The sequence below is a fragment of the Calcarisporiella thermophila genome (assembly GCF_041956535.1).
Source record: "Calcarisporiella thermophila strain CBS 279.70 unplaced genomic scaffold VTP21scaffold_13, whole genome shotgun sequence".
Classification (NCBI taxonomy): Eukaryota; Fungi; Calcarisporiellomycota; class Calcarisporiellomycetes; order Calcarisporiellales; family Calcarisporiellaceae; genus Calcarisporiella; species Calcarisporiella thermophila.
Window position 1 is genome coordinate 573,433 of NW_027192203.1, and position 25,309 is coordinate 598,741.

At 44.7% G+C, this 25,309-nt stretch overlaps 13 protein-coding genes across 13 annotated transcripts; 7 read left to right on the top strand and 6 right to left on the bottom strand.

The window, feature by feature from the left end:
- Positions 1 to 475: 475 nt before the first annotated feature.
- On the top strand, positions 476 to 787 carry VTP21DRAFT_2157 (uncharacterized protein; the record flags this gene model as incomplete). Its single annotated transcript, XM_069392321.1, has 1 exon — positions 476 to 787. The coding sequence occupies one exon, from the start codon at positions 476 to 478 to the stop codon at positions 785 to 787; it is 312 nt and encodes a 103-aa protein (XP_069250734.1).
- A 397-nt stretch (positions 788 to 1,184) lies between these two features.
- Positions 1,185 to 2,670, bottom strand: VTP21DRAFT_2158 (uncharacterized protein; the record flags this gene model as incomplete). The annotated part of the gene is made up of 7 exons (XM_069392322.1): positions 1,185 to 1,495; positions 1,554 to 1,780; positions 1,838 to 1,883; positions 1,947 to 2,070; positions 2,135 to 2,269; positions 2,344 to 2,425; positions 2,501 to 2,670. The coding sequence occupies 7 exons, from the start codon at positions 2,668 to 2,670 to the stop codon at positions 1,185 to 1,187; spliced, it is 1,095 nt and encodes a 364-aa protein (XP_069250735.1).
- A 356-nt stretch (positions 2,671 to 3,026) lies between these two features.
- On the bottom strand, positions 3,027 to 4,414 carry VTP21DRAFT_2159 (uncharacterized protein; the record flags this gene model as incomplete). The annotated part of the gene is made up of 3 exons (XM_069392323.1): positions 3,027 to 3,963; positions 4,016 to 4,137; positions 4,202 to 4,414. 3 exons carry the CDS (start codon positions 4,412 to 4,414, stop codon positions 3,027 to 3,029), a joined length of 1,272 nt encoding a protein of 423 aa, XP_069250736.1.
- A 995-nt stretch (positions 4,415 to 5,409) lies between these two features.
- VTP21DRAFT_2160 (uncharacterized protein) lies at positions 5,410 to 6,303 on the bottom strand (the record flags this gene model as incomplete). Its single annotated transcript, XM_069392325.1, has 4 exons — positions 5,410 to 5,758; positions 5,824 to 5,947; positions 6,014 to 6,121; positions 6,189 to 6,303. The coding sequence occupies 4 exons, from the start codon at positions 6,301 to 6,303 to the stop codon at positions 5,410 to 5,412; spliced, it is 696 nt and encodes a 231-aa protein (XP_069250737.1).
- Positions 6,304 to 6,751: 448 nt separating this feature from the next.
- Positions 6,752 to 8,149, bottom strand: VTP21DRAFT_2161 (uncharacterized protein; the record flags this gene model as incomplete). The annotated part of the gene is made up of 6 exons (XM_069392326.1): positions 6,752 to 6,808; positions 6,871 to 7,096; positions 7,155 to 7,274; positions 7,343 to 7,606; positions 7,688 to 7,862; positions 7,924 to 8,149. The coding sequence occupies 6 exons, from the start codon at positions 8,147 to 8,149 to the stop codon at positions 6,752 to 6,754; spliced, it is 1,068 nt and encodes a 355-aa protein (XP_069250738.1).
- A 1,392-nt stretch (positions 8,150 to 9,541) lies between these two features.
- VTP21DRAFT_2162 (uncharacterized protein) lies at positions 9,542 to 10,925 on the top strand (the record flags this gene model as incomplete). Its single annotated transcript, XM_069392327.1, has 7 exons — positions 9,542 to 9,600; positions 9,660 to 9,691; positions 9,755 to 9,776; positions 9,843 to 9,973; positions 10,045 to 10,119; positions 10,184 to 10,536; positions 10,602 to 10,925. 7 exons carry the CDS (start codon positions 9,542 to 9,544, stop codon positions 10,923 to 10,925), a joined length of 996 nt encoding a protein of 331 aa, XP_069250739.1.
- A 242-nt stretch (positions 10,926 to 11,167) lies between these two features.
- Positions 11,168 to 12,050, bottom strand: VTP21DRAFT_2163 (uncharacterized protein; the record flags this gene model as incomplete). The annotated part of the gene is made up of 2 exons (XM_069392328.1): positions 11,168 to 11,209; positions 11,271 to 12,050. 2 exons carry the CDS (start codon positions 12,048 to 12,050, stop codon positions 11,168 to 11,170), a joined length of 822 nt encoding a protein of 273 aa, XP_069250740.1.
- Positions 12,051 to 13,349: 1,299 nt separating this feature from the next.
- Positions 13,350 to 15,284, top strand: VTP21DRAFT_2164 (uncharacterized protein; the record flags this gene model as incomplete). Its single annotated transcript, XM_069392329.1, has 4 exons — positions 13,350 to 13,712; positions 13,777 to 13,996; positions 14,078 to 14,272; positions 14,338 to 15,284. 4 exons carry the CDS (start codon positions 13,350 to 13,352, stop codon positions 15,282 to 15,284), a joined length of 1,725 nt encoding a protein of 574 aa, XP_069250741.1.
- Positions 15,285 to 15,641: 357 nt separating this feature from the next.
- VTP21DRAFT_2165 (60S ribosomal uL15 domain-containing protein) lies at positions 15,642 to 16,449 on the top strand (the record flags this gene model as incomplete). Its single annotated transcript, XM_069392330.1, has 3 exons — positions 15,642 to 15,644; positions 15,873 to 15,936; positions 16,052 to 16,449. The coding sequence occupies 3 exons, from the start codon at positions 15,642 to 15,644 to the stop codon at positions 16,447 to 16,449; spliced, it is 465 nt and encodes a 154-aa protein (XP_069250742.1).
- Positions 16,450 to 16,746: 297 nt separating this feature from the next.
- On the top strand, positions 16,747 to 18,534 carry VTP21DRAFT_2166 (uncharacterized protein; the record flags this gene model as incomplete). Its single annotated transcript, XM_069392331.1, has 6 exons — positions 16,747 to 16,881; positions 16,993 to 17,098; positions 17,170 to 17,328; positions 17,393 to 17,481; positions 17,543 to 17,747; positions 17,822 to 18,534. 6 exons carry the CDS (start codon positions 16,747 to 16,749, stop codon positions 18,532 to 18,534), a joined length of 1,407 nt encoding a protein of 468 aa, XP_069250743.1.
- Positions 18,535 to 18,866: 332 nt separating this feature from the next.
- On the top strand, positions 18,867 to 20,033 carry VTP21DRAFT_2167 (uncharacterized protein; the record flags this gene model as incomplete). Its single annotated transcript, XM_069392332.1, has 6 exons — positions 18,867 to 19,003; positions 19,072 to 19,218; positions 19,288 to 19,548; positions 19,604 to 19,718; positions 19,799 to 19,843; positions 19,902 to 20,033. 6 exons carry the CDS (start codon positions 18,867 to 18,869, stop codon positions 20,031 to 20,033), a joined length of 837 nt encoding a protein of 278 aa, XP_069250744.1.
- A 1,493-nt stretch (positions 20,034 to 21,526) lies between these two features.
- Positions 21,527 to 22,030, top strand: VTP21DRAFT_2168 (uncharacterized protein; the record flags this gene model as incomplete). The annotated part of the gene is made up of 1 exon (XM_069392333.1): positions 21,527 to 22,030. The coding sequence occupies one exon, from the start codon at positions 21,527 to 21,529 to the stop codon at positions 22,028 to 22,030; it is 504 nt and encodes a 167-aa protein (XP_069250745.1).
- Positions 22,031 to 22,274: 244 nt separating this feature from the next.
- Positions 22,275 to 25,255, bottom strand: VTP21DRAFT_2169 (uncharacterized protein; the record flags this gene model as incomplete). The annotated part of the gene is made up of 2 exons (XM_069392334.1): positions 22,275 to 24,756; positions 24,831 to 25,255. The coding sequence occupies 2 exons, from the start codon at positions 25,253 to 25,255 to the stop codon at positions 22,275 to 22,277; spliced, it is 2,907 nt and encodes a 968-aa protein (XP_069250746.1).
- Between the last annotated feature and the right edge of the window lie 54 nt (positions 25,256 to 25,309).

The window sequence follows — 25,309 nt, forward strand, 5'->3', positions numbered from 1 at the left end:
CTTTTTAAAGAATTCCTTGCAAATAGCTTATAATACTAGTATTTTTTTTAGCATCTGCTGTTCTGTATTTAGAAATCTATAATTCTTTTTGAGATGTGGCTTTTTCGCTTCATGTGTTTTTTTAACAGTATTTTGATACTCTTATGTGAATATTAGAAATGCACTAAATCAAGAATGGATGCCACACCTCTATTGGTGAAACAAAGCTGGTTCCGTTTCCCATCTAAACTCCGTTAATGCGTATGAGCCTGTATTAATGCCAACCTCTCGTCGACAGCAGGGGATGGGGCGATTATAAGTGCGGCTTTTGTTCAGGTTTCAGATCCTCCGCCGGGTATATAAGGGGCGGGTTCGCTTAATTTTTTATCTGCGATTTCTATCAAATTATTCCAAATTTTTTTTTCGCAGCTCCTATTTTTCCTTTTCTCATCATTTTCCAAACTAGTCCAGCTAGAATTTAAGAGGATAACCAACTATGTCGGGTCGTGGTAAAGGCGGAAAGGGGCTTGGAAAAGGAGGCGCCAAACGTCATCGCAAGATTTTGCGTGACAACATTCAGGGAATCACAAAACCCGCCATTCGTCGTCTTGCTCGCCGTGGAGGTGTCAAGCGTATTTCTGGCTTGATCTACGAGGAAACCCGTGGCGTCCTAAAAACATTTCTCGAAAACGTAATTAGAGACGCTGTCACGTACACGGAACACGCTAAACGCAAGACCGTGACAAGTTTGGATGTGGTCTACTCGCTGAAGCGGCAAGGCCGCACCCTCTACGGTTTTGGTGGTTAATTGCGCAATTAGAAGGGTTCTTCGCCATCGAAATGTCGATAGGCTGTAGTCTATTATTTTTTTTTAGTATATTCATTAGGGCAGAGTCATGATGTTGATCTGTTTCGTTTCTGTACTGTAATAAATAGCTCTTTTTTTATATGCAATACCGGGTTAGGTTGGGATGCTTAAATTAAATATATTTTATCAAACGAAGAATTGAATATAGGTAACTAGCAGGCAAGAAAAGGAAAAAGATACATAGAAACATACAAAATGAAACATGAATACCAAAATGGGAAAAATTCAAATCTTCCGAAAAATCTTTACAATAAACTGGGCAAAAAAAAGTTTTGTTATTCAACAACATATCTGAGAATCTGTGGGAAAAAAAAAATCAAAAGAAAAAAACAGTTAATTACTCTCCAACAAATACCCGTTCCCTTGACATCGACAATGCGTCTTTTCCCGAGGTGTGCTCTACTGGCATATCATCGTCCGGCAACGCCCCCTCCTCGTCCTCCATCTCCCCCTCCTCTCCTTCCTCTTTTATCCCATCGTTTTGATATAAAGACACTGGTGAGGGGTTGGATGGAGTGGAGGGCTTACCCGTGCTAGTAGAGTCAGGAGTCCCGGCTGTGCGTGCATCCTCCTGGTTTCGATGACTATGTCGGCTCTTGATGATAGGAGCATAATGCTGATAGTGCTCCAGCATTTCCAGCGCCGCATCTTGATGAAAACAAGGGTTAGCGTGCCAGCTTGCTCTTCTAGTGACAGCATAGTTTACCTTGCGCAGCCACCACGTCCACTTGCGCGATTTCGGCCCAGGAGGAGCGCTTCCCTGCAGCTTTGGTAGCATCACTCCCCACGTCTAGCAATCCTCCGCTTCCGTTTACTGCATGGTCCCCATTTTCTAGACCCGGAAGTTCCTCTTTGATAGCTGTAGAGCCTATAAGCAATGCAGCGGCAGCTATTGTCTCCGGACGATGGATCAAACAAAGTGGTGTTCTTAAGCTACAATAAGGCGGTGTTAAATCGCTAGCAATACCACATGGAAGAAAACAAACTCGCCTGTCATTAATGTAACCCCATGCATGTTGACATAGTTTTTTCGAGACTAATGGTCGAGGAAAATGAGAACAGAGAAAGAAGACTGCAACCAAATTTGTCTATGCCCTACCCCCCAACTTCTTTGCTATTGCTATTAGTGAGGTATATGGGTGTTCAATTGTCAAATCAAAACATAACGCTTCTAGAAGTATTTCTTCATTAAATAAGATTGTATCTCGCCACCGAATATACTCCTTCAAACAGAAAGGGGATCAGAATATGGCTGGCCGGCTCTCTGGAAATCGTGCAACCAAGTACCTTTGAATCTTCGGTCAACTCCAAGCGCTCACTTTTCTTCAACGCTTTCTGCGCGCAAACGGTGATGATGTCGCGAATTTTTCTATTTGTTTCCTCGACTTTGGATGCTAGGAACACGCAGGTCCCGCCAATGTCCTTAAAAAATAACAAGGAGAGCCATCGTTGGTATGCTGGAGATTAATTTGGATGCATGGAATAGGAGATTTTACATAATAATGAAAATCCTTTAACGAGTATCGCATATAAAATCTATGTAAAAACACCATCGCCGTGGCTATTGTGATCTGCGGCCTACCATAGAATCGATTTAGATTAGCATCCACTAACTATGTATACGGGATCGTATGCAGTATAAAGTTGAATTACATCTTCAACGCCAATCCGACATTATTTATAAAGTTACATCCTTTCGCCCGATCGCGCTTCTCGCGGTCAAGTGAGTATCCATCCCTGGACGAGGGTGTGCGGGAGAGAGCTTCATGTGGAAAGAGCCACTTGTCACGTTGTGGATCCCTCGTAGTATGAGAACCAACCATTCATTCAATGACTAATGTGTTGAAATGTCCCTAGGATGATGCTATATCAAAAAGTTAATCTGAGAAAGAATATAGAATACAAGAATGACAGGATAATAAGCTAAAATAGCTTAAGCACAAAAAAATCGGAAACTTTCCGTGGCTTATGGCATTTCATCTTAGTCATAAGTAGCAAAATACAGTTTCGTTTTTTTATTTTCGTCCTGAGTAAGAAAATAAAATAGAAAATAGATGTAAAAAAAAAGAATAAGAAACAAAAAAGGGGGTAGGGAAATAAACCATCGAAAAAAAGAGTATTGAGGATAAGGATTCGTTTCAACGAAATATGTCTATTTCTACTTTAAATTTATTAAAATTCAAAGAGAGTCCACATAAGGAAGTGACTGGTTATCTCCATACGCAACGGCAGTTGGCTTGCCCTTGAGGATCTTCTCCGCGAATTTGTGCACATCTGCTGCCTGGACCTTGTCGAATTGTGCGATGGCGTCTTTCGTCGACAGTGTCTGCGCACCAGCCAGAAGCTTGCTGCCGATCTGCTCCAACACATTAACGCTACCTGGCAATTGAGCGGCCGCAAACTTGGCCTGGGCAATGCCGCGCTTGATATCCTCCTCGCTCAACTTGGCGCGGATTTGCTGTGCCACCGACTCAACGGCTGCGCGGGATTGAGAGTTGGGCGCACGTACGTACACTCCAAAGAGACCAGCATCCGAGTAGGAAGAATGGAATGCGGACACCTCAACATCTGGGCTGATCTTGGAGGCAACTTGTGCCAGAGGTGAACCAGAGGTGTTTCCTTTGATGTAGGAGTCTCCGCCAAGAGCATACTGCAACACCTGGGCAGCAGCATATTCTGGGGAGGTCAAGGAAGCGCCCTCGAACGCCAATACATAGTGTGCCTTCTCGGACAGCTGCGAAATACGTACTTCTCCGCCATAGTATTTACTTGCCGATCCGGACAATCCAGTTTCGGCTTTATTGGAAAACAAGGTCTCCGCCAGATCGGTCAAAGTCTTATGGTCGATTCCGGCACCAATAAGTGCCAGTTTGCCGCCGAATGCCTGCTGGGCGTAGGAGCGGAGAGTAGCAGGAGAAACATTGCCGGTGGCATAGAGGGAGTTACCGAGTCCGGTGCGGAATGCTGCCTGGTGTGCAGCATTGAGTACAGTGAGGGTAGGATCTTGAGCTGCCGCCTCAGTCTCTTCTTTAACTTGCAGAGCAATGTCATTCACCTCCCAATCATTGAACTTGGTAGAAGTGGCAATGTCGGCAAGAATTTCGGCAAAGTAAGGTCTTGAAAGAACATTAAAAAATAGTTTGTAAAAATGGAAATGCTAAAACTTACAAGTCATCTTTAAGGAACTGGGCAGTATAAACAATGTTTTCGCGGCCCAGGCTGGAGGTAAGCTGACCACCGAGCAATTCGGTCTCACGGGTGATGCGGAAAGCGGTACGTTTAGCGTTATTCTACAGAATCACCATCATGGAATTAGATTGCATGCATAAAGGGTACAAGTCAGTCAATTTTTACCCTGAAACCGAAATTTTTCAAGAAATGAGCTACGCCAGCGTTTCCTGCGCTCTCATACCGTGACCCTGCAGGCACCACCAAGGACAAGGAAGATACTCCCGATAGATTGTCATCGGAAGTAGCAACACGAACCCCATTGCTTACAGACGAAACTTGTGTTGCGAAGGCGCGGGTAAGAGTAGGCGCTTTACGAAACACAGTAGTGGCTAGCATAATGAATTCAGGTAAGGATCGCTTCCTCCTCTGTTATTATCTATTAAGGCCACTTGAAGAGCAAGATCAAGTTTGAAGAGATGGTTGTGAACAAAGTTGCTCGTTCTGTTTATCGTTTCAGGGGATCGAATTTGCTACAGGGGTCTGAAATTTCACTGATTTGACTCTAGTTAATTTTGTTTACAAGGAATCTAATATGAGCTTAACTGATCCACTTTATCAATTACAAGCTGAAATTTCAACTATTTGAGAAAATGATATTAGCATAAGGAAATGCACTTAAACTTCATATACCTAAATACATCACTCAATTATACCATTCCGCAATTACGAGAGCTTTCTCGATTATATAAAAAATTAGTGAGTATACTGAGCACAAGATAGGCCGCCTGCGGGCAAAGGATTTCTCATATTAGATTGTCCGCAAAGGAAGTGGAATATTAAATGTCATACAATAAATGGATAAGGATAGCTTCAGTTCATATATATATGTCCATTCGCTTTTCTTGCTCGTAGTCCCTCCTACTTACAATGACCATTTGCTGCTCTATATGTTGTGGTTACTTCATGCGTCCAACAGTAAGCTTAGTGATTACAGATGGGCCATTATCCAATAGGAGAGAGGAGTGTGAAAGGCACGGCAAAGATACATAGGAAAACCCATCTCGTAAAACTAGCCCGCGTGCTTTACTCTCTTCTTCCTCTATGCTGTGTGTATACTGGCAGATACATGAGGTGTAGAGAATTGGACTAACGTAGGATGGACGGATTATTATGCCGAATGCTCAATGGCTTTAATCTTGTGTCGAGGTAAAAGTTTTGAATATGAAAACTATAATGCTTTTGTACTATGAGAACAAGACATAGAATGTAATTGATAAATAGACATAGAGATTATAGATTTCGAGACAGTAGCTGACACAACGACATTTCCATATATATTGCAAAGATGAGTTTATGTAGTATTTACAACGAAAAATATAAATAGACCCTCATCATTTGCTAGGTAAACTAGCCTTTTTGTCCCCGTTCTCGGTCGAAAATTGCTTACTATCCTCTGCACTCTTCGACTTGGTATAATCTATTGATTTCTCCATTTGCTCGTCTTTGTTCCCCTTTGATTCCTCTTTTTTCTCATCCTTCTTATCCCTTTCTCCGCTTCCTTCCCCCCCTTTCTTTTTCACTACTACCCCTAGAAGACCCTTTTTCTTCTTCCCAGCCGGTTTGCTTCCACCGCCACTGTTATTGACACTATTCTTAGGCGTAATTTTTGCCGATGCCACCTCTGTTGTTAATGAACTCGACGAAGACGATTGCACCTTACTGACCTCTTGTTGAATGGCTCTAAAACCGATATACCGATTGAATTTGAATGATATATAGACAAAGCAATGTTTAAGACGACCTACTCTCTGAACTTTGCTAATTCCTCCTCTTCTGCTCTCTTCTTTGCTGCTTCAAGTTCTCGATTTTGTTGAGAAAGGGTCTGAAAATACTCAAACTCGTCATCGTCCACGCGATGGATTAGGTTGGCTATTGAAAGCGAAAAAAATGCATGAGGATTTTATGGGTGCTTGAAAGTGGACTCTTTGAAATTACCAAATCGTGTTGCTTCAGCAAAAGCTTCTTCTTTCATCCTTTTCTGCTCTTGAAGACGTTCGTAGAGTGTTCTTGGATCATACTCCTCCTCTGGAGGCGGGGGCGCATCTTTATAATGAAAGAAACACTCCAATTAATCTCAGGAAAGACAGAATAAGAAAGAGGGAAATGAAACCATTTGCATCTCCTGCTGCATAAGCTTTTTCCCATTCTTCACGCCGTTTCTTACGTGACTCCTCCAGCTCTGTCTCAGTGACAAACGAGCGCTTCGAGGATGCACCTAGCTCCATTTAATATGCTTTTCTATTCCGCTTTTGTCACTGGTCGTATACTGAAGTTGAAATATATACATTTTCTTCATGGATTATAAGCCACAAATTCGAAACCCAAGAGTTTCTGCTCTTTTGATCCATGGAGCCATGTATGAAGGGTTGATGGGTCTTCTAATATAAGCTATTTAGCAAATTTTTGTATGTTTATATTCCGTTCGATATATGTTCTCGAGTTTTTTCCTTCTAGGAGGCTAATTAAATCATAAAGTAGAGTGATGATTAAAGGAGGGAGAGGGAGAGTAGTATCTACATACAGATTATATGTTCAGAAAGGAAATCCAATACAAAGGATAGTCGATAAGTTATTACACCTTAAGGAAAATGAAAATTTACACGCGTCTCAAAATGGACGGCAACAATAAGGATATTAACTGCATTCTTAAGAAAAACCGTAGATTATAGGATTCTAGTTCTCAAAGTTGCAGGTGTCCCCTGGATGTCTAAAACGGGGGATGATGGGTGGCTGAAAGAATAGAATAAGTCAGCGTGGGGTGGAGCCAAAGTTTTTCGGATTTATTCCCGTACCTTTATCTCCTTATTCAATAGACCTTTCCAATCTACTCCTTGAAACCATGCATGTGCTTTCACTTCTGCCGCTCCTCCCCGGCCTAGACGCTTTGTATGATCGAGTTCTAGTATACGTGTAATGAGGTCGCGAGCGAGTGGGTCGAAATAATCGGGAAAGTTGATGTGCCCTGCAAGAATCTTGGCGTAATTCTCGAAAGGGTTCTCATCAAAAAACGGCGGATGGCTTCAGAGGGAATTAGTCTACTCAGTGATCAAACTTGATTAAAGCCTAGGATACCTACCCAGCCAACATCTCGAAAATAAGCACACCAAGCGCCCACCAGTCTACCTCCTTACCGTGGCCCTTGCTCTGGATGATTTCAGGGGCAAGATACTCCGGTGTACCACAGAGTGTCCAAGTTCTAGGATGACACATATATATGATCCACTGTGGAGGACTACGGCCAACACTGAGAATCCGTTTACTTACCGCCCATCTATCCTCTTAGCAAACCCAAAGTCAGTCACCTTTATATGTCCCTTCTCATCCAGCAGAAGATTCTCCGGCTTAAGGTCTCTATAAATGATGCTTTTCTCGTGCAGATATTCCAGAACTAGTACAAGTTCTGCTGCGTAGAACCGCGCAACTTCGTTGGAAAAGCGACCGGCTCGTCTAAGATAGGTGAAGAGCTCGCCTCCAATCATGAATTCCAGAAGCATGGAGAGAGAATACTCGTCCTGGAAGGCACAATATCTAGTTATAAATATCCTCAATGAGTTTCCGTTAACTAGAGGAGCTGTACCAAACTCCAATCTAATTGCTATGTTAATTTACAGATTTACAATGAAAGGGAACTGCAATTGGTTCAATATAACTTGCTCAGAATTAATGTGCTCGATTTGCTTCAGTCGCACGGCCTCTGCTTTGCTTAACACTTTCATTGCATAATAATTACCAGATGGATCACCCTTTAGTTGTGCAAGGTAAACCTTTCCAAAGGTTCCGGTGCCTAAAAACAAGCTTAAATCTACCCGTCGTGTGTACGCGTGAAACAGGTCACCGGCACTTACCAAGAATTTCAATTAACACGAAATCCTCTTTTCTGAAATCTCTATTTAAAGGTGTCGGGAAAGGTTTCCAAAGGGTAATGGAAGAGTTGGGCGAGGTCAGGCGAACAGGAGTGAAGAGATTTGAAGTATTCTGCAAAACGCGTGAGCAAACTTTGGAGGCGGTTGTTGCTTGCTGCGTGGTGTTTAGAGCCAGGGAGCTGTATTTTGATATTATGGAGGTGGACATGTTGGGGGGTAAAGAGAAAAGGTGGGAGCAGAGACACAGCGAAGATCGAAGGGTAGGAGGGGATAGTAGAAAAGGCAACAAAAGAGGAGCTGGATTTACAAGAGGGAGAAAGCTTTATTAAAAAATAAGTACAGAAATGAATAGCCTACGATTGACAAAAGGAAAAAAAAAAATATGGAGAAATTGTTTTGTGGCAAAAGAAATAAGGAAAAGTATGTCACGTTTCACATTTCATAATCTGCGCTGTACGAAAGTAGATGTAGTAGCCGGGGTTTTTAGTCAAAAATTCCGCAATTTGCAAATCTGGAGCCACTGCGATCGCACAAGATCGAGGCGATTTTTTACGTCACTCGAAAGCTCATTTAAGGTTAAAGGCAGATTATCTAATCCTTCCAGAATATTGAGAGATTGGAAAGTGAAAAGATCAACACGGGCATATACTCCTTGGGGTGATCTATGCACATTTTCCGTGCGCCATGTGTATTCCCCGCTCTATCAACCCCCATGCCATGGCTACATGTTCTCTGTCACGCACCTCTGCGACGCCTGTTTTCCCCTGGTGCCTAAATTGCAAAACTGACACGCAAATGGTACTAATCATTGACCAAGTAATAATAATGCCTTAAATTTATAAAATGGAGAAACAAGAGACAATATAGATATAGTGATATATATATTTATCTTATGGCATTGCACACCACAAGATGTCCGATACCTGGCGAACGATTATGAATGCCTCTACAACCGTAGCAAATAGACTGCAACCTTACCTCATCCCTTCTTCTCATAAAAATGCCTTTATTGAACCATAGCGTAAGGCCTATTTTGTTTCACTTCATCCTCTTATTAGTATTGGCGAGTGATTTTTAGGTCAATATAGAGAACAAACAATTAAGTCAGCCTCCCCCCTAAATTAAACACTGTTTTTTCTATATTTTAAGTATTATTAGTTCTATACTATGTATTTTGTAAAATAGATGGAAAGAACAATAGTATCACCGTAAGAGGGGATGAATAATCCAATACTTAATAAGAGCGCTGTAACTCACTGAAGCATAGTTTCATTTAAACCTTTTAACCAACCTCACCATAATACTAAAGATCAAGTAATCCTAAATCAAAAAATTTGGAATTCATATACTTAATTACATGCCCTTAATATGGTGGTGCTTTTACTTCGCCTCTATTTGTATGTGGGCATCCTTAAGGAGAGAGCGGTCATTTCTAATAGTTAAAAGCGAATAGAATTTGTAAGTGAATGAAATGCGGCTCTTTGGCACTATCAAAATGTGACTGTGATCAAGGTGGGAACATGCGTCTTTATTCGCTCCATAGACTTCTATACTCTGCCTCTTACCCAGTTCAGCCAATACACGTTGAGTAATTACCGCAATGTCTTCCCGGAGTGATAAGGAAACGTTGATAGAGATGGGCTTTCCACAGAGCAAAGTGTGAGTCACGTATCTCCTTTCCTCTACTAATTGAAATTGACCGTTTTCCGTTTAATAAGGGAGCGAGCATTGAGAGAAACTAAAGGAGCAGGTATATCATATTCAAACATTTCAAATCCAATTATTCCATATTCTCATCCATTTTAACTATTAGGCCTTCAGCCCGCCATGGATTGGTAAGTTTTCCTTTCTATTCCTCTTCATGGGAGCTTGAATTTTCAAGTGTTTGACAATACTCCAAGGCTGATTGCTCACGCTGAAGATCCTGAAGATGCCGAAGATACGCCGATGGGATCAGCCGACGCGGCGCAGGGATCTACTTCTGAAATGAATGTGGATGAATCTAAGAATGAAGCGAATGAAGAAAACGAAGGTAAATTGGGGAGTAGGTGGGGTTGAGTGAGATTATGTATTGGAATATCTAACGTGGGTGAAATTCAATAGAAGGTGAAGTGCAACCAAGTGAACTCACTGCTCAGAGTTTGATGTGTAGCGATTGTCAGAAACTATTTCGTGATGGTAGGATGTTCTCTGCGTTAATTGCGTTTTACGATGGAGGCTACAATTCAGAATCCAATTATAGCATCGGCCGCCGAACGCCATGCAATCAAGACCGGGCATACCAATTTTGCCGAGTCTACTACAGCCATAAAACCGCTTACGGCGGAAGAAAAGGAGAAGAAGCTTGCCGAGCTGCGCGCGAAACTGGCGGAAAAGCGGGCTGTGCGTCAGACGCAGGAAGAGGAAGAGCGCCGCCAACAAGAAAAAATTCGGCGTAAAACCGGTAAAGAGCTTTCTGAGGCTAGGGAAAAGTTTAAAGAGAAGGAGATGGAGAAGGCCCTGGAGGAGCGGAAGCGAGAGAAGGAGGAGGATCGACTGGCAAAGGAGAGAGTGAAAGCCCAAATTGAGGCAGATCGCAGAGAAAGACAGATGAAGGTTAAACTGATGTGAAATGGGACCAAAAATGAGAGGTTAATAAGATTTCTATTTGTCATCTCCAGAGAGAACAAGCCAAAGCACAGCAGCAAGCACCGCAAGCTCCTCCCGTCCGGGCAACCGCTCCCGCAGCTCCCACCTCCAGCAAAGATTATAAAGAGGCTCGTCTACAAATACGTCTTCCACCGGGAGGTGGTAATCCTCTCACTCAAACCTTTTGTGCTGATGCTCCTCTTCGTGAGGTATACCAGTGGGTCGAGAGTCACTGTCCTCCGCCATTCAAACTCTCGACGACATTTCCGCGAAGAGTTCTAGAGGGAGCAGATTTGGAAAAATCGTTGCGAGATCTAGGGCTAGTGCCATCGGCTGTTTTAGTGGTGTCGCGTTAAAAGTTCGTTTTATTGATACGAAACTGGAGGCAACTACTTGGTCTTATTTTGTTTCAAATATAAGAGGGGAAAAAAATGAATAAAAACTCATTGGTAAAATGGTAAGGGGCTGGGGAGAGGGAGTCAAATCTATATATACAAATTACGGTACACACACATACGCAGAGCAAAATTCAAATACGAGAAAACGAGAGTATAGAAACTCGGTTTCAGAATAAATCCATGGAGGAGCAGCCCATTTTTTATGCTGATGCGGTTGCCATTGCCATCAAGATTCGGGCAGCCTACAAAAAATCAGTCCTATAAGGCGTGAGGTCATCATCTTTTAAGAAAAGTCGTTCTCACCTCCATAACTTGTAGCTCTCTCTCCGCAGCTCCCCCGCAGTCTAGTTTGTGTTTCGTTAGAGCTTCCGCTTGCTTGTAGCCCTTGCCACAGTCTGCGCAGATGTGCATCTCCACAAGCTCCTCCGAAGTGCGCTTGCGCCCACGGCTGCGTCGCTTGGGTAGAGGAGAGGAGGGGTTTCTGCTTTTACTGACAGGAGAAGTGGCAGTGGAATGTTTAGAGGATCTCTGGGGGGGAACAGGTGAGGAAGGCCGTTTTTTGCCAGTCGAGTAGGTGTCGTATTCTTCTTGCAGTTGTGGTTGTGGTTGCATTTGCGGCTGCGATTGAAGTTGCGATTGCGGGTGCGGGTGCGGGTGCAGCTGAGAATGTGGCTGCACTTGTCTAGGCGAGAGTTGCTGAACAGAAGTCATGTGCTCGGGTTGCGAATACGCCAAAGCCTCGCTATTTTCGCTGAGGCCAGGGGCAGGCAAAGGTCCGCTCTTTTCATTCCACCGCTGAGCTGGTGCAATTACCTCAAAATCATGCCTATTTGCCTGAGTTGCCGGAGGAGGGGGCAGGATGATGCGGTGTTTCTCTCCACTTTGCGCAGGAGAGGTCGCAATAGGTAATGAAGCCGGCGGGTAGTGGCCATTAAAAGTTAAGGGGGGTAGCGAAGGATGAAGCACGGATGTGAATGGCTGATGCGGTTGGGCTGGTGGCAGGGGAGACTCGCTAGGAATTGAGAAATTGGATGTAGGCTCCGAGGGCGTCAGGAGCAGGTTGAGGTGGGGGAGTTTGGACATTTTCAACTAACGAATTAAGGTTACGGCTATGTTTATTCGGTCTAGGGTCAAGATTGAGGGATGAAGCCGCGTGGGAGAATGGGGAAGATTCCAATGGATCAAGAATGCAAAGGATCAAAGGAACAAGCCGAGTCCGCAAGAAGGAAGCACAGGGGCACACGCAATTCTTGCAGCGGCTTGACACTAGGGAAGGGAAAAAGGAGGAAATTTAAAGAGGAAAAAATTTGAGACCAAGGAGATTGAGCGGCTTTCCGAAACACAAGCTGTGCAATGCAACGTGTGTGCAACCATCCTCTCGAAATCAATCTCCCAGCTGGAGCCGATTCCATTGGGCGTGCAGACTTGTTCGAATGTGAAGGGAGGGTGACGTAATTGTATACAGATCAATTCCATGAGTTGTTGCTTTCGTTCTAGCTAGAAGGGTTGGAGCGCTCCCTCTCCTGCCCTATTCACAGTGGCGCCAAAGCTTACTCAATGCCCCGTGGATGCGGCCCATAAGTCCCCCAGTGTCAGGCTAGCGTGGTGCGCAAGCTTTCGTCGACTCTAAGGGTTCGAGTTGTTTATGTTTGATTCGAGGTGATGGCCTGCAGAAAAAGCTTAAAATGATATTTTCAAAGTCATGAACAATAAAGAAGGACGTCTTATCGCGAGAGGGAGCAGTGTGTGATTTAGTGAAGAGATTGTATATCCGACTTGCTGGCGGGTTTGGGCCTGTGTAGATTAATTGATTAATTGATTTTGTGAGTAACTTGGATCAACATTATTTGTGTCGCAAATTAAGAGTGGTTAGTCCAACTGAGATTGTTTTCCCACTTGAAGAAAAAATCGCGGATTGCTGCTATTGATCCCTTTTTTAATTTTTTTCTCTATCCTCTTCCGCTTTGCTCGAGAAATGAGATAAACAGATCATTGCGCGTTTGTGTGCAAAGTATTGAATTAGTCCAGCTTTGCGCTGCAATAGCAAGAATTGCAATGTAGAAATTTGCATCCGAGTCGTTGCATGGCTGTTTGTGTAGGAAAGATTGACATCGCATGGAAGTTATTTTTGAGCTTTGCAACGTGTTCCAAATTCAGAAGTCACAAATTGCACTCCAATAGGAAAATGCAAGGAGGGATGATGACGTTCTCCAATCTCTCCGCCAAGCCCTAAGCCAAGTCTATCTATTCAAGCTCGCATTTACTTTTCTTCAATTCTCCATTTCTCACTGATACAAACATCGTTCAATTCTCGGCAACTAAAATTGTCAAGAGCTATATTGTCATTATTTTCTCCATTAATTTATTTACATATCCACTAAAATGAAATCCGCTGTTTTACTGCGGCAACTTCAAACTCCCTCTATTCCTACAACTCCTCCCACTTCCACCTCGGTGATATCCCCCTCTACCGCCACCAACTCTTCGCCGATGTCAACATCGAGGGATGACTCTCCGGTGTCCCAAACAGAGTCACTTATCTGCCACTGGAGTGGCTGCGGTCAGGACTTTGACGATGCAGAACTAATGTACGTGCATCTCTGCGAGGATCATATTGGTCGGAAGATATTGGGAAATCTTTGTTTAGAGTGCAAATGGAAAGGATGCAATGTAAAGACAACAAAACGCGATCATATCACTTCGCATGTTAGAGTGCATGTACCGCTAAAGCCTTTCACGTGTGAGGTAAAATTGCACTCTATCCAATCTTCATACAAGCTTTTTTCACTAACGGTCAATTTCGCTTCAGATATGTAAGAAGTCCTTCAAAAGACCTCAGGACGTGCGTAAACATCGCCGCACTCACACCGAACAGCAATCCCACCCGGACCAAGCCGACCACAAGAAACTTGATCACTACGACCCACTCACCCCCCCGCATACTTCTCTCTCCGACGTATCCCCCACCATAGTGTCGGGAGAATCACCTCAGGGTCTTCTGCTCTCACCCACAAGCAGCACTACAGAAAGTAAGCTATTTCGCTTGAATGATCGTAAAGAAAATCATATGTTAATTGAATGATTTCTTATACTCCTCCCATTTGTATTAGCTGCATCTCCAAGGTCCGTGTTAGAGGATCTCTTCGGCTCGCTGACAAATGGAGAAGAGAAGGGCGTTAAGCGCGGGTATAATTCGATAGACTCCGACTCTCAAGCTGAGCATCCTCTAGACAACGAATTCACCATTGACGATCTGTTAAACGAAGTGGTCCATAACAAAAAAATCAAGCCGGACTATGATCAAGGTAATGAAATTATCCCACGCTGAGCCCGATGGATGGCAAGTTGGTTTAACTCTTTGTTTGTATAGACATGATGGATAGGCTAGACAGCTTGGCTTCCAACTTCGTATTAGAGGACGATCGGTTGGCGGAGGTTGTAAAGAATGACCAGGAGCTTGACGAATTGAATCGGTGGCTCACTGCCTTAACAGAGAACATCAATTGCATGGAAAACCCCCCTGTGAAGGTGGATGGTGTGATTTCAGAGAAGGACGCCCAAGAGTTTAATGCAGCGTGCGATGCCTTCTTTACTCAACACCTGGCTGAGGAATCTATAGAGGCCAACTTATCCAACATCACCAATACTCTAGACGCAAAGGGGGCAGACCAGATGATCCAAGAATTTATTGACTTTGCCCCTGGTACAGAGGGCGGCGCTGCCGCAACAGAGAGGGTAGAAACGACGCTAAAGGACATGCAATTTGACGTGTCGGAGATGCCACGCCCTGATTCAGAAGTTGAAGTCAAATGGGAAGAGTTCATATCGAAAGAAACCCTCAATGGCGAGGAAGACGCCGAGGAGAAGGAGGAGGAGGAAGACGACAATATTATTCACTTGCTATCTCAGCTCAAAGCGAACTCCAAACAACGCGAAGAGGAGACCAAACAGGCTTCCATTATTTTTGGACAATTCGGTGGGCCAAGGCCGTTTGCTCGAGGCGCGGCCTATATGGGCGTAAAACTGCAGACCTCAATGAACACCGGTGGCAGGAAGATGCATACGTATGCACGGCCCGTTAATAACTCTACTATCTCGGATGTTCCGAAGAGTAATGTCAGGGATACGAAGGCACAAGTCATGGATAAGCAAAAAGGCGATGAAGTAGAAGGCTTGGTGTGTTCTATGGCAAGAATACACTTAAATAGTGAATACGACAGCCAAAGACACAGATTGTTGGTAGAGAGAGTGCAGAAGGTGTTGAATGCGGCATATAGAAAGAAGAATGAGTATCGCGTCAACAAGGGGGACGATTAAAAGCAATATTTATATTGTCAAGTTGTAGCTTTCGACTTTTGTAGTTTTTTATACTTATATCAATCAACCATACTAATAACTTCTGTTTTCAACCATAATCGCTTCATCTTTAGTACATATTATAAGGAAAAACCCCATGGAGTTTAAATAAAATTTTTGTCACCAATGTATGAGAGGGCAATGTGAAATGTCCCAAGTGTATGAATTTACGATGCTTTCTATATTTGGATAATCACAGCCTTTCCAATGAATATTCACTCATGATGAATGTGGCGCAGCTCGAAAATTCCCTCTTGGTTTTCTTTGGTCTCGGGGTGAAACTACGGTTCTTCCTCTTTTCTGCTTGAATCGTTGAATATGGTGAGTTATCCAAGAGATGGCCAACATAAGCCAAGGCTTCATGCATAGTTGAGTGTCTGTGGGGATGGATGGATGGATGGATGACTTGGATTAGATACTCGTGTCAGATATCCTATGCTTGTATGAAGTTGGGAGTAATCGGCTTATTGAATGGGAATCGTGAACCAGACTATTCATCTGAAAGAATCTGACAATGTATACTTACGATGGTTTCTTGGTGCTATTTAGCCGACCAGACTCCACAAGAACAGGAAGAAGCGCGGTCACGTTTCTGCCGGTCACGGTCGTATCGGTAAGTGGAATGGATCTTTTTTTTTGTTCCTTTGATCGCTGCGATCGATTATATTTTTTATATCTCTATCTTTGATTGAATTGAAAATTCTGACCTGTTTGCTCGAATTGGATAGGTAAGCACCGCAAGCATCCAGGAGGTCGCGGTCTTGCTGGTGGTCAGCACCATCACCGCACCAACTTCGACAAGTTCCATCCCGGTTACTTCGGTAAGGTCGGTATGCGCCATTTCCACCTGACCAAGAACAAGTACTTCCGCCCGGTTGTCAATATCGACAAGCTTTGGACTTTGGTGCCTGAAGAGACCCGCAAGAAGTACGAGGGCAAGACTGATATCGTGCCGGTCGTTGACACGATCCGTGCTGGATATGGCAAGGTGCTCGGTAAGGGTCGTCTCCCGAACCAGCCCTTGATCGTGAAGGCACGCTTTGTATCAAAGCGCGCTGAAGATAAGATCAAGGCCGCTGGTGGTATTGTCGATATCGTTCAGAAGGCTGCCACCGAGTCTGCGTAAAGTGCTTATTCGTTTTTTTTCTCGTATTTTATGTTGCATTATTTCTTTGATTAAAATAAAAATGTTATAAAAAAAACGTATACCAACCGTACCCTCCAAGTATTCCCCTCGCCTTTCCTACCTTATGATGATGATGGTGAACAGAATCAAAATGGTTTCAAACCTATTGAATTGTTAGTAGAGAAAGCAGTCACGGTAAACACGAGAATTTAAACTTATTTCTCCATAGTTCGACGCGATTATCGAATTAGGGATCGCACCTTTGTTTCATAGTTAACATCATATACAATTAATACTATGTCGAACGCGGTAAAAGAAGAAAAGGAAAATCGACAGGCAGCAGAGCAGAAAACTCCATCGAGCCAAAAGCCAATGCAGAATGAGAGTCGAGATCCCGCCTACTTTGGTTATTACTCTATGCTTCAACATCAGGTACCGGGATGCTCTTTTCGGACGGAATATTTTGAACAAACCACTCATTCATGTTGTTGCAACTTTCTCTTTTTTATTCTTTTTCTTATCCATTCTTTTGTATGGATATAGCAAAACATGCTCCAGGACTCTGTACGTACCTCCACGTATCGATCTGCCATATTACTCAAATCGGCTTCATGTTTCAATAATAAGATCGTGATGGATGTGGGTGCTGGTAATATATGTTGCCATCTATATATTTTGTTGCTTTGATGCTAGACGTAGAATGTTTTGTGGTCTCCATAGGATCGGGAATTCTTTCGTATTTCGCCGTTCAGGCTGGTGCGGAGAAAGTGTATGCGGTCGAGGCTTCAAAAATGGCGTCGAACCTAAAGAAGCTTGTCAAACAGGCATCGACTACCGGCAAAAACGCTTTTCTTAAGGACAGAATTGAGGTGGTTAATGGTGAGTGCTCCTCTCATATCAAGTTGGGATCGGAACTTAATCAACCTTCTCATTGCTTCAATAGCAAAAATCGAGGATCCCGACCTACCCATTCCGAAAGTTGATACCATCATTTCAGAGCCCATTGGCGTGCTTTTAGTGCACGAGCGCATGGTACGATAATTGTATGGGGAATGCGAGCTTAATAGTTTTTATATCGTAATCATGTATATAGCTTGAGAGCTACGTGTATGCGCGTGATCATTATTTAAAACCGGGGGGTGCTCTGTTTCCCTCCAAGGGGACAATCCATCTTGCACCCTTTACAGATGCCATTCTCTGGACGGAGACAATGGGCAAGGCTCGATTCTGGGAGAGTACGTCATTCTATGGGGTGGATCTCTCGCCGCTGTTCCCGGATGCTAAAGACGAACTGTTCCGTAAGTGATTTTCGGAGGGTGGCTGTTTGCCTGGAAATGCAATGACTCTAACAGCCCTTGAACCTACATTTTAGGCCAACCCGTTGTCGGCCAGTTCGATCACCGCACCCTCCTCTCCTACCCGAGCCCTACCGGCCACGTAATTGATTTCTACACAATCACCTTTGAGCAACTACACGACATAGTCATTCCCTTCACATGGCTCGCCAACTACACTGGCATTATTCATGGCATTGCTGGATGGTTTGATGCATTTTTCGAGCCACCTCGCGGAGAAGCAGGCGAAACAATCGTGCTTACGACTGCGCCCTCGGCAGAGCGCACGCATTGGTCACAGGTTCGATTTTTGTTCCGCGAACCGATTGCAGTGAATGCGGGCCAGCTGATTCGCGGGTGGATGCGATTGACGGTAAATGAGATGCGGTCCTACAATGTCTATGCCGAGCTGGTGGTTGGCTCCAACGTCGAACTGGGCGACCCAATGCAGTTGCCCAAAGAGCTGCTGAGCGACGAGGGAACCACCTCGAGCGAAGGTGAGATTCTCGACGAAAGCAATGTGATGCGGAGATACGGGAGATGGCATCTCCACGAGCAGACCTACAACTACAACTTCACATACCCGCCCACCACCGATTTCAAGCCTGAATATTCTTGCATGTATGAGCCCGCACAACCGGTCATTCCCCCCATCCCGGCCGCTTTTGCTGAAAGCGAAATGGGAGTGGAGGCGCCCTTAACTATGATGGATTTTGATTCTGGATTTGCAAACTCTAATCAAGGATTTTAAAATGGCCCTTCTTTATTTTTTTTTTCTTTTAGGCGTAGTGTAAAAATATGAAATATAAGAGATACACCTTTGTTTTTGACGCATGACGCATATCGCTTCTAGATATTGGAACTCTGGCACGATGCCTGAAAAAATTAGCTTCCTCGAATCTACAGAGTTTATGGTCCCTTACCTTGAGGGAATAGGATGGGTGAGAACAACACCACGATTCTTTTTCATCAATTTAAAGTTTACGGGACAAGACGTCACTATTTTATGTTTTTTGGCTCAAAGTCCGTGCAATCGAAGTGTCAGTGGATAGAGAGATATATTCGAAAATAAAGGTACACGAGATGCGTGTCTCAGTGTTATTTTCAGCTACTATTGCGGCGATGGCATCCTTTGCACTCGCAGAGGATCCGCCCTGCACGGCCGTCCACAATGGGACCGACAATTATTATGATTTGAGCCCTTTGAAGAAGGAAAGCGGGTAAGCCAAGTAATTTGCCAAGATTTCATCCCCTCTAATGCTCCATTCTCTTTCGTTGGCTACATTAGCGAGGACTGGATTGTTTCTGGCGCCGATCTCGGCTATACCTTTCGAATTAATGTATGTCGTGAGCTGCTCTACGACCAGACGGGGCTAAAGAATCCTCAGGGAGTAGCCGCGTACCAACGTGCGGACATAAAAGGATTTTCTATAGGGTAGGGGCTAATGATGGTTGTTCCGATACATATCCTTGCCACACGATTGATTCGGAAATTTGTTCATAGCAAGGTGTCCACCAAGCCTTTCTTCCGTGGCGACAAATTGCTTCTGGAGTATCAGGATGGAGACGAATGCCCCAATAATTCGGCAAAACATCGCTCTACATTAATCTCCTTCACGTGCAATCCCGTGGCGGATAGCCTCGGAAAGCCTATTTTTGTTGGGCAATACGATGATTGTGCTTACTGGTTTGAGTGGCATACTTCTGCGGCTTGTCCAACAAAGCGTGCGGTGGGAGGGAGCGGGTGGGGCTTGTTCTTTACAATGTACGTTCATAATCTTTCGGGACAATCCTTGCTATCCATAACTCCTTGTCCCTAGAAGAGAAATGCTAATCCCTCCGTCTCCCTTTAGCCTATTCCTGGCATTTTTAGTGTACTTTATTGGCGGCATTGCGTACAATCGCATCATTCATCATGAACGAGGAATTCGACAAGTATGCCTAACCCCCAGCCCTTATGTTAGCAAGAAGACTGGACAAACACTAATTTTCCCCGATGATAATTTACTTGCTAGGTGCCACACTGGGAGTTCTGGGCTAATGCATATGACTTTTGCAAGGTATAGATCGAAACTGCTACACTTTCCCACGATGACATATTAAACTAGGTCATAATAGGACATGGCATTGATACTGATTGCCAATCTGCCGTGCTTCAAGGAGCGTTCCTCCAGTGAACGATACCGTGGCATTGCAATCGACGAGGAGAACGCGCTGATTGATGAGGATGAGGAAGAGGAGCCCCGTTAGACAAAAAAAAAATACTGCCTTTACCCTAACTACTTATTTATCTTGTCCATTTTGATTTTCTCTTTTTTTTTGCGCTGTTGTTCTATTCTCGACTTTTAATAAATGCATTTGCCGCTCACATATCAACTATTTTTATTTGCAGAATTATTCCCTTGTTTATTTTAACTTTAGTTCAAGCTTAGATACACGAGTATAGAGGAGAAAGGTTCCAAGTCTAACATATGGTATTAATTTACTAGAGTTTATGGACTGATGCAGCTCATGTGAATCCAATTACACTTTCACATCCATTTATAATTCCTAGCATCTCAAACGAAATAATATCGTCCACTAGGCATTCCCATCCGATCCCTTACCTTTCAACCCTACTGTTATGGGCCGTGGTGAATTTAACCCATCGACCAGCGAAGACCTAATCCTTGATTCAACCCCAATACTGTCTGATAACCAATTCTTGAATTTGAGTGTTACATTTGTTAAACATTATTTATCTTTTGTCGAGAATTGCGCGATATTTGAAATGGTTGTTCTTATTATGCCATTCCATCTATTCTATTAGCAATATTTTCTTATTTTCTTATTTCCTTCGTACTTATATAACGCATTATTTCTTTCTATTTCTGGAGTATAAAGCAACAAGATCTTATTTTTATTAGTAACAAGTTTCAAACTTTCTTAAGGGAGTTCTTCAACCCTATTCTCCACATTTCCTAATCTCCACGCAACACTTCTCTATTCCGAGCAAATCTTGTCAATCCTATGACACCAGGTTTTATAAATGAAACTTGGCCAGAAAAATGATAACAGGTCAAAAATCAAAGTATTGTACAGACTAATGTAATAGTCTGTGTTATGGCAAAGCTCCTATACACACACAACTTCTCAAGTAGAGCCGGTTGAATCACAAAGAAGTTCCAGATAAAGCAGCCGATACTTGAAGACCAGGCTAAACCGCTCCCTTCACTCGGCTGAAATATCGTCAATCAGAGCTGAATTCTGAAACAAGAGGGAGGAAAAGTAACAATGATATACTGCTAATAATGATATACAGGATGGCTTCAATTGCCAAGACATAGAAAAAGCGCTAAGAAATCTGGAAAATGCTCGCCTCGAATGAAAACGCCTCGGCTTGTGCATTAATCAGTTATTTGCGAGAGGTTGTAATAGGAATGGATCACGTGGAGGATTGTATATACATCTGAGAAGAGTACATTTATTGGAGATCTTCGAATTTTCTTTGAAGCACGTTCTATCCTGTAACCAATCAAAATTGCCACAATCCAAAACCTCCTGGGATATTAAAGGGATATTGATGTATTCACGTCGGCAGCAGAGGAAGCCACTTCCGTAATTGGACGATTTGAACCGATCTAATAGCCGTGAGTCGGTAGGAATATTCTGTTGCCAAGAACCCATTCCTAGTATATAATGAATCGCAATTGCCCTTCCTCTCTCATTGCATTCAAATCCAAATCAACCTCAACAGCAAAGAAATGTGCAGACGACGACGAGCAATTGCAGTTTTGGTAACGCCAGTCCGGCCTTCGCCGCCAAATACCCCTCCGCCAAACACATATTTATCAAATATGCCTCTCCCAGATGGACCCCCACCTTCATACGACTCCATGTTCAATCCTAATGTCCCGGTCGGGCAGGGTCCCAACATGGTCTACGACGAAAGCCGATTAGTGCGAGTGGATCAACTTCGCGCTGAAGGCGCTTTTCTCTGCTGCCCCCAATGCAGCAAGGTGGTCGTTACGGAGACTAAATATAAGGCCGGGAAATACGTTTGGTTGGCGGCCGCTGGGGTTCTCATTCTTAACCCACTCTTTGTTTGGGCACCCTTTGTATACAACGGCATAAGGGATGTCAGCCACACGTGCCCCAACTGTGGATCCCAGCTTGCCGTTTACGACAGACTTAGGAAAAAGACACGCCCTTCAAGGCGTATGAGAAAATTGATCAAATATCAACAGTACGCGCCTAAAACCACATAGACTTCATAATTCCTACTGCCCTGTGTATTATATTTGTTTTATTCCATTTATGTCATCCAGTATATAATTTAAACCGGAAGTGCAGCAATAAAGACATGAGCATTAATTTATTTGGGATGGAACGTGGAAGAGAAAGGGCTTCTATTTGGGCAAATAAGGGTGCTTCTGTACAGTAGTAAAAAAGTCTAGTAAATGTGAAAAAAAAAACTTGAATGATTTACACACAAGAGTGATGGTATGCTATCTAAGATCCAACCACCTCCACCTCGACAAATCTCAGGTCCGCATCCACATTCATAATATGCACTGGCACCGTCTCGCCAACGGCCAATGGTCTGCCGCCCGTTCTCTCCCAGCTCACACGCGTATGCACAGTCAGCTCGTTCACGATTCCAAGGCATGCGCCTCCCAGATCCAGCTGAAGCACTGTCATCGAGAAGACTCGTTCTCTTAATTCCTCCTCCCGCAGAAGCTGCTGCACCAACAGCATAATCCAATGCCGATTGCTCAACGTCTGTAATCGGGCGATGCGGCGTTCTCTTTCACGCACGTGTGGGAGAATGGTGTTGATCTCCTCAAGGGAGAAGGCGGGCTTTTCGCCCAGGAGTGACGCCTTGATCTGCCAATGTGTGACCAGGTCGAGATATCGTCGTAGCGGCGAGGTGGCCTTTGTGTACCCATCCTTGATGCCCATAATCCAGTGGGAGCCTGGGCCATTGCTTGTCAGGTCTGCGGCCGGAAAAGCACCCACAATATTCAGGACGCTCTCAGCCGGCAACATCCCAGACAATGGGTCGCGATGAACCAGCACCTTTTCGACGTCAGCCCGATGCTCGGCCAATGGGTCCGCCTGGGTACGGTAACCGATGTTGATGCCGTTACTGCCACAAAAGCGGGCGGCCACGCGTCCACCAATGATCATCATCTCGGCGACCATGAGGCGTGAGGGGGAGCAAAAGGAGCGGTCAAGCGCAAGGTGGATGGAAGGAGGCGGAACTCCGAGGAGAGGGGATCGAGGCGAAGGTGGCGTGGGTGGAAGAGGCGATGGGTCAAGATGTAAGATCGGCGCTGGGAGAGAGAAATTGAACGCGCCGCACCGGTAGCGATAGGCGGCATGCTGCAATGAAAAGCTTTGGATTTGTAAGAGGTCCTTCTTCATTTCTTCATCGATAGGAGATAAAATCTTGGAGCCAGGAGGAGGGGCAAAGGTCGTTGGATACGAAAATCGCGTCTGCTCCATTCGGCGTGACCTCTCTCTTCCCCCGTACACCGCGGACCAACCCAGGAATTCGTCCACATCATCATAGTTGAGCGTAAGCACACGCCGCACCACTCCGGGGCGAATGGTTATATCGGCCAAGTTTCCATCCCGGCCCATTTTCGCGCTAAATGTTAGCACAGGTAGGCCTTCAGGCACCCCCGACCGCAAACTAAAGCGTTGTTTACTCAATTCAGGAGGTAACATGCTATAGCTGCGCTCGGGCAAGTAGATGGTTTGGCCCTGACGTCTGGCTATGTTGGAGAGGGGATGGGTGGGGGGGATGTAGGCGGTTGGGTCGGCAACGTGCACGTGCAGCCAGACATCGTCGCCTATGCGCTCAATCGATAGGCCGTCGTCCAGCTCCTGGGCGGTTGGGTCGTCGATCGTATAAACCGGCATATCACCAAAGTCATACCGGATATCTTCGCACGGATCACGCGAGTAAAATTCCGACGGGCTGCCAGACTGTTTAATTAACGGGGTGGCTCTCGGACAATTCCCCTTAGGGTGGAAAGTGAAGCTAGAGTGGTTGAGTAGCTCCCTTGACCATTTCCCACCGTCCTCGGCGTCGCGATCGGCCTGCTTTGAGAGGCCGGTGCCACTGAGCGGCATCGTACGGCTGTAGACGTGGGGGTTCTCCCACTCGGGGAAAACGCCAATGTCCCGAAGAAACCTCGTTACCGTGTTGCGGTCTATCCTCTCGTAATCTGCAGCTTTGACGGGTTTGATCAGTTGCGGAACATACACGGTATAGGGACTCCATAGATCATCTGCGCTGTCGTTAATGAAGTTTTTTAGGAACTGAATGTAGAGCCTGTCGTGGTCATCAAACTCAATCCCCTGCTCTAGCGCACCGCCATCTTTGCGATTCGAGATTAAGAGCTGAGCCTTGTCGCGAAAATGGTGAAGGGTGGGCGAGTTTTCACGCAGGAGTTTCACCACCCTTTCCAGAGTCCCTAGCTCCTCCCTGTTTCGCATCTCGTACTCCCGCGACTTCCAAATCACTCGTCCTGGGGCAAACCGCATATTATCTCGGGTCATCAGCTTATAGGCGGCATATAGCTGCATCGATGTTGGGTTGGGTGTATCATATAGCCTCTGTGCAACTTCATCGACGGTCACCGTCTTGACTCCACCGTCCTCAGGGTATTCCTCCTCCAACTTCTCCACTAGCTTCTGAAATGCAACATATTTCGACGCCATGATTCCCCGGCTATCTCGTTGAAAACGTGCCAGAGCCGTGAACACTCCTTCATCGAGTGGCTCTTGGGTTAGATCCGCAAGGGTGAGTGGTTTCGATGTGTAACGCGCAATTTCGTTAGAAAATGCATATCCAGGAATTCGGAATTGAATATCACCCGTCAAGTGTGTAAATTTATACCGGTTCGTGAGCAAAGTCGTATTCTTGGTCCCTTTTTGACGGTCGGCCTTCTCTAATAAAATGCCTATGTGGTGGTAGGAGCCTCTGTTTCCCCAAATAAAAGTAACGTGCCCATTAGTAAAGGAGCCCTCAATACGCTAATAGATTACTCTGCTTACTTTGTGATCTCGATCAAGTCTCCGGGCTCGAGATCTGGTGCCTGTATTTTTTCTGACACTCTTCCAATTGCATCATTGTCGCCACTCTCCACTTGCTCTAATTTCTCAATAGTGTCAGAGATATCGTTTTCGTTTACATTTATGCCCGATTCTTGTGAAGTTTTCGACGTGGACTCCGCAGAATGCCCAGCCGCATACTGCTGTTTTAGCTGTGGATGCTTTGTGGATGCGGCCAGCTCCGAATGCTTGCGTGCGATCTTAGGGGTGTGCCGCGTGGTCGCTTTATTCCTCCATGTTTGACCAACAAATACCCTTGAAAAAAGAGGCGAATGGGCCTTATCGGGAGTCAACTGCGGACAAAAAATGCAGCGGCTTCGACGCTGTTGAGTGAGGCGCGCCGAAGCAGTGCGGAATGTGCGTAACATTAACAGTACGAGTCTGTGCGGAAGGGTGAGGGAGATATTCTGGTTTCAAACCGA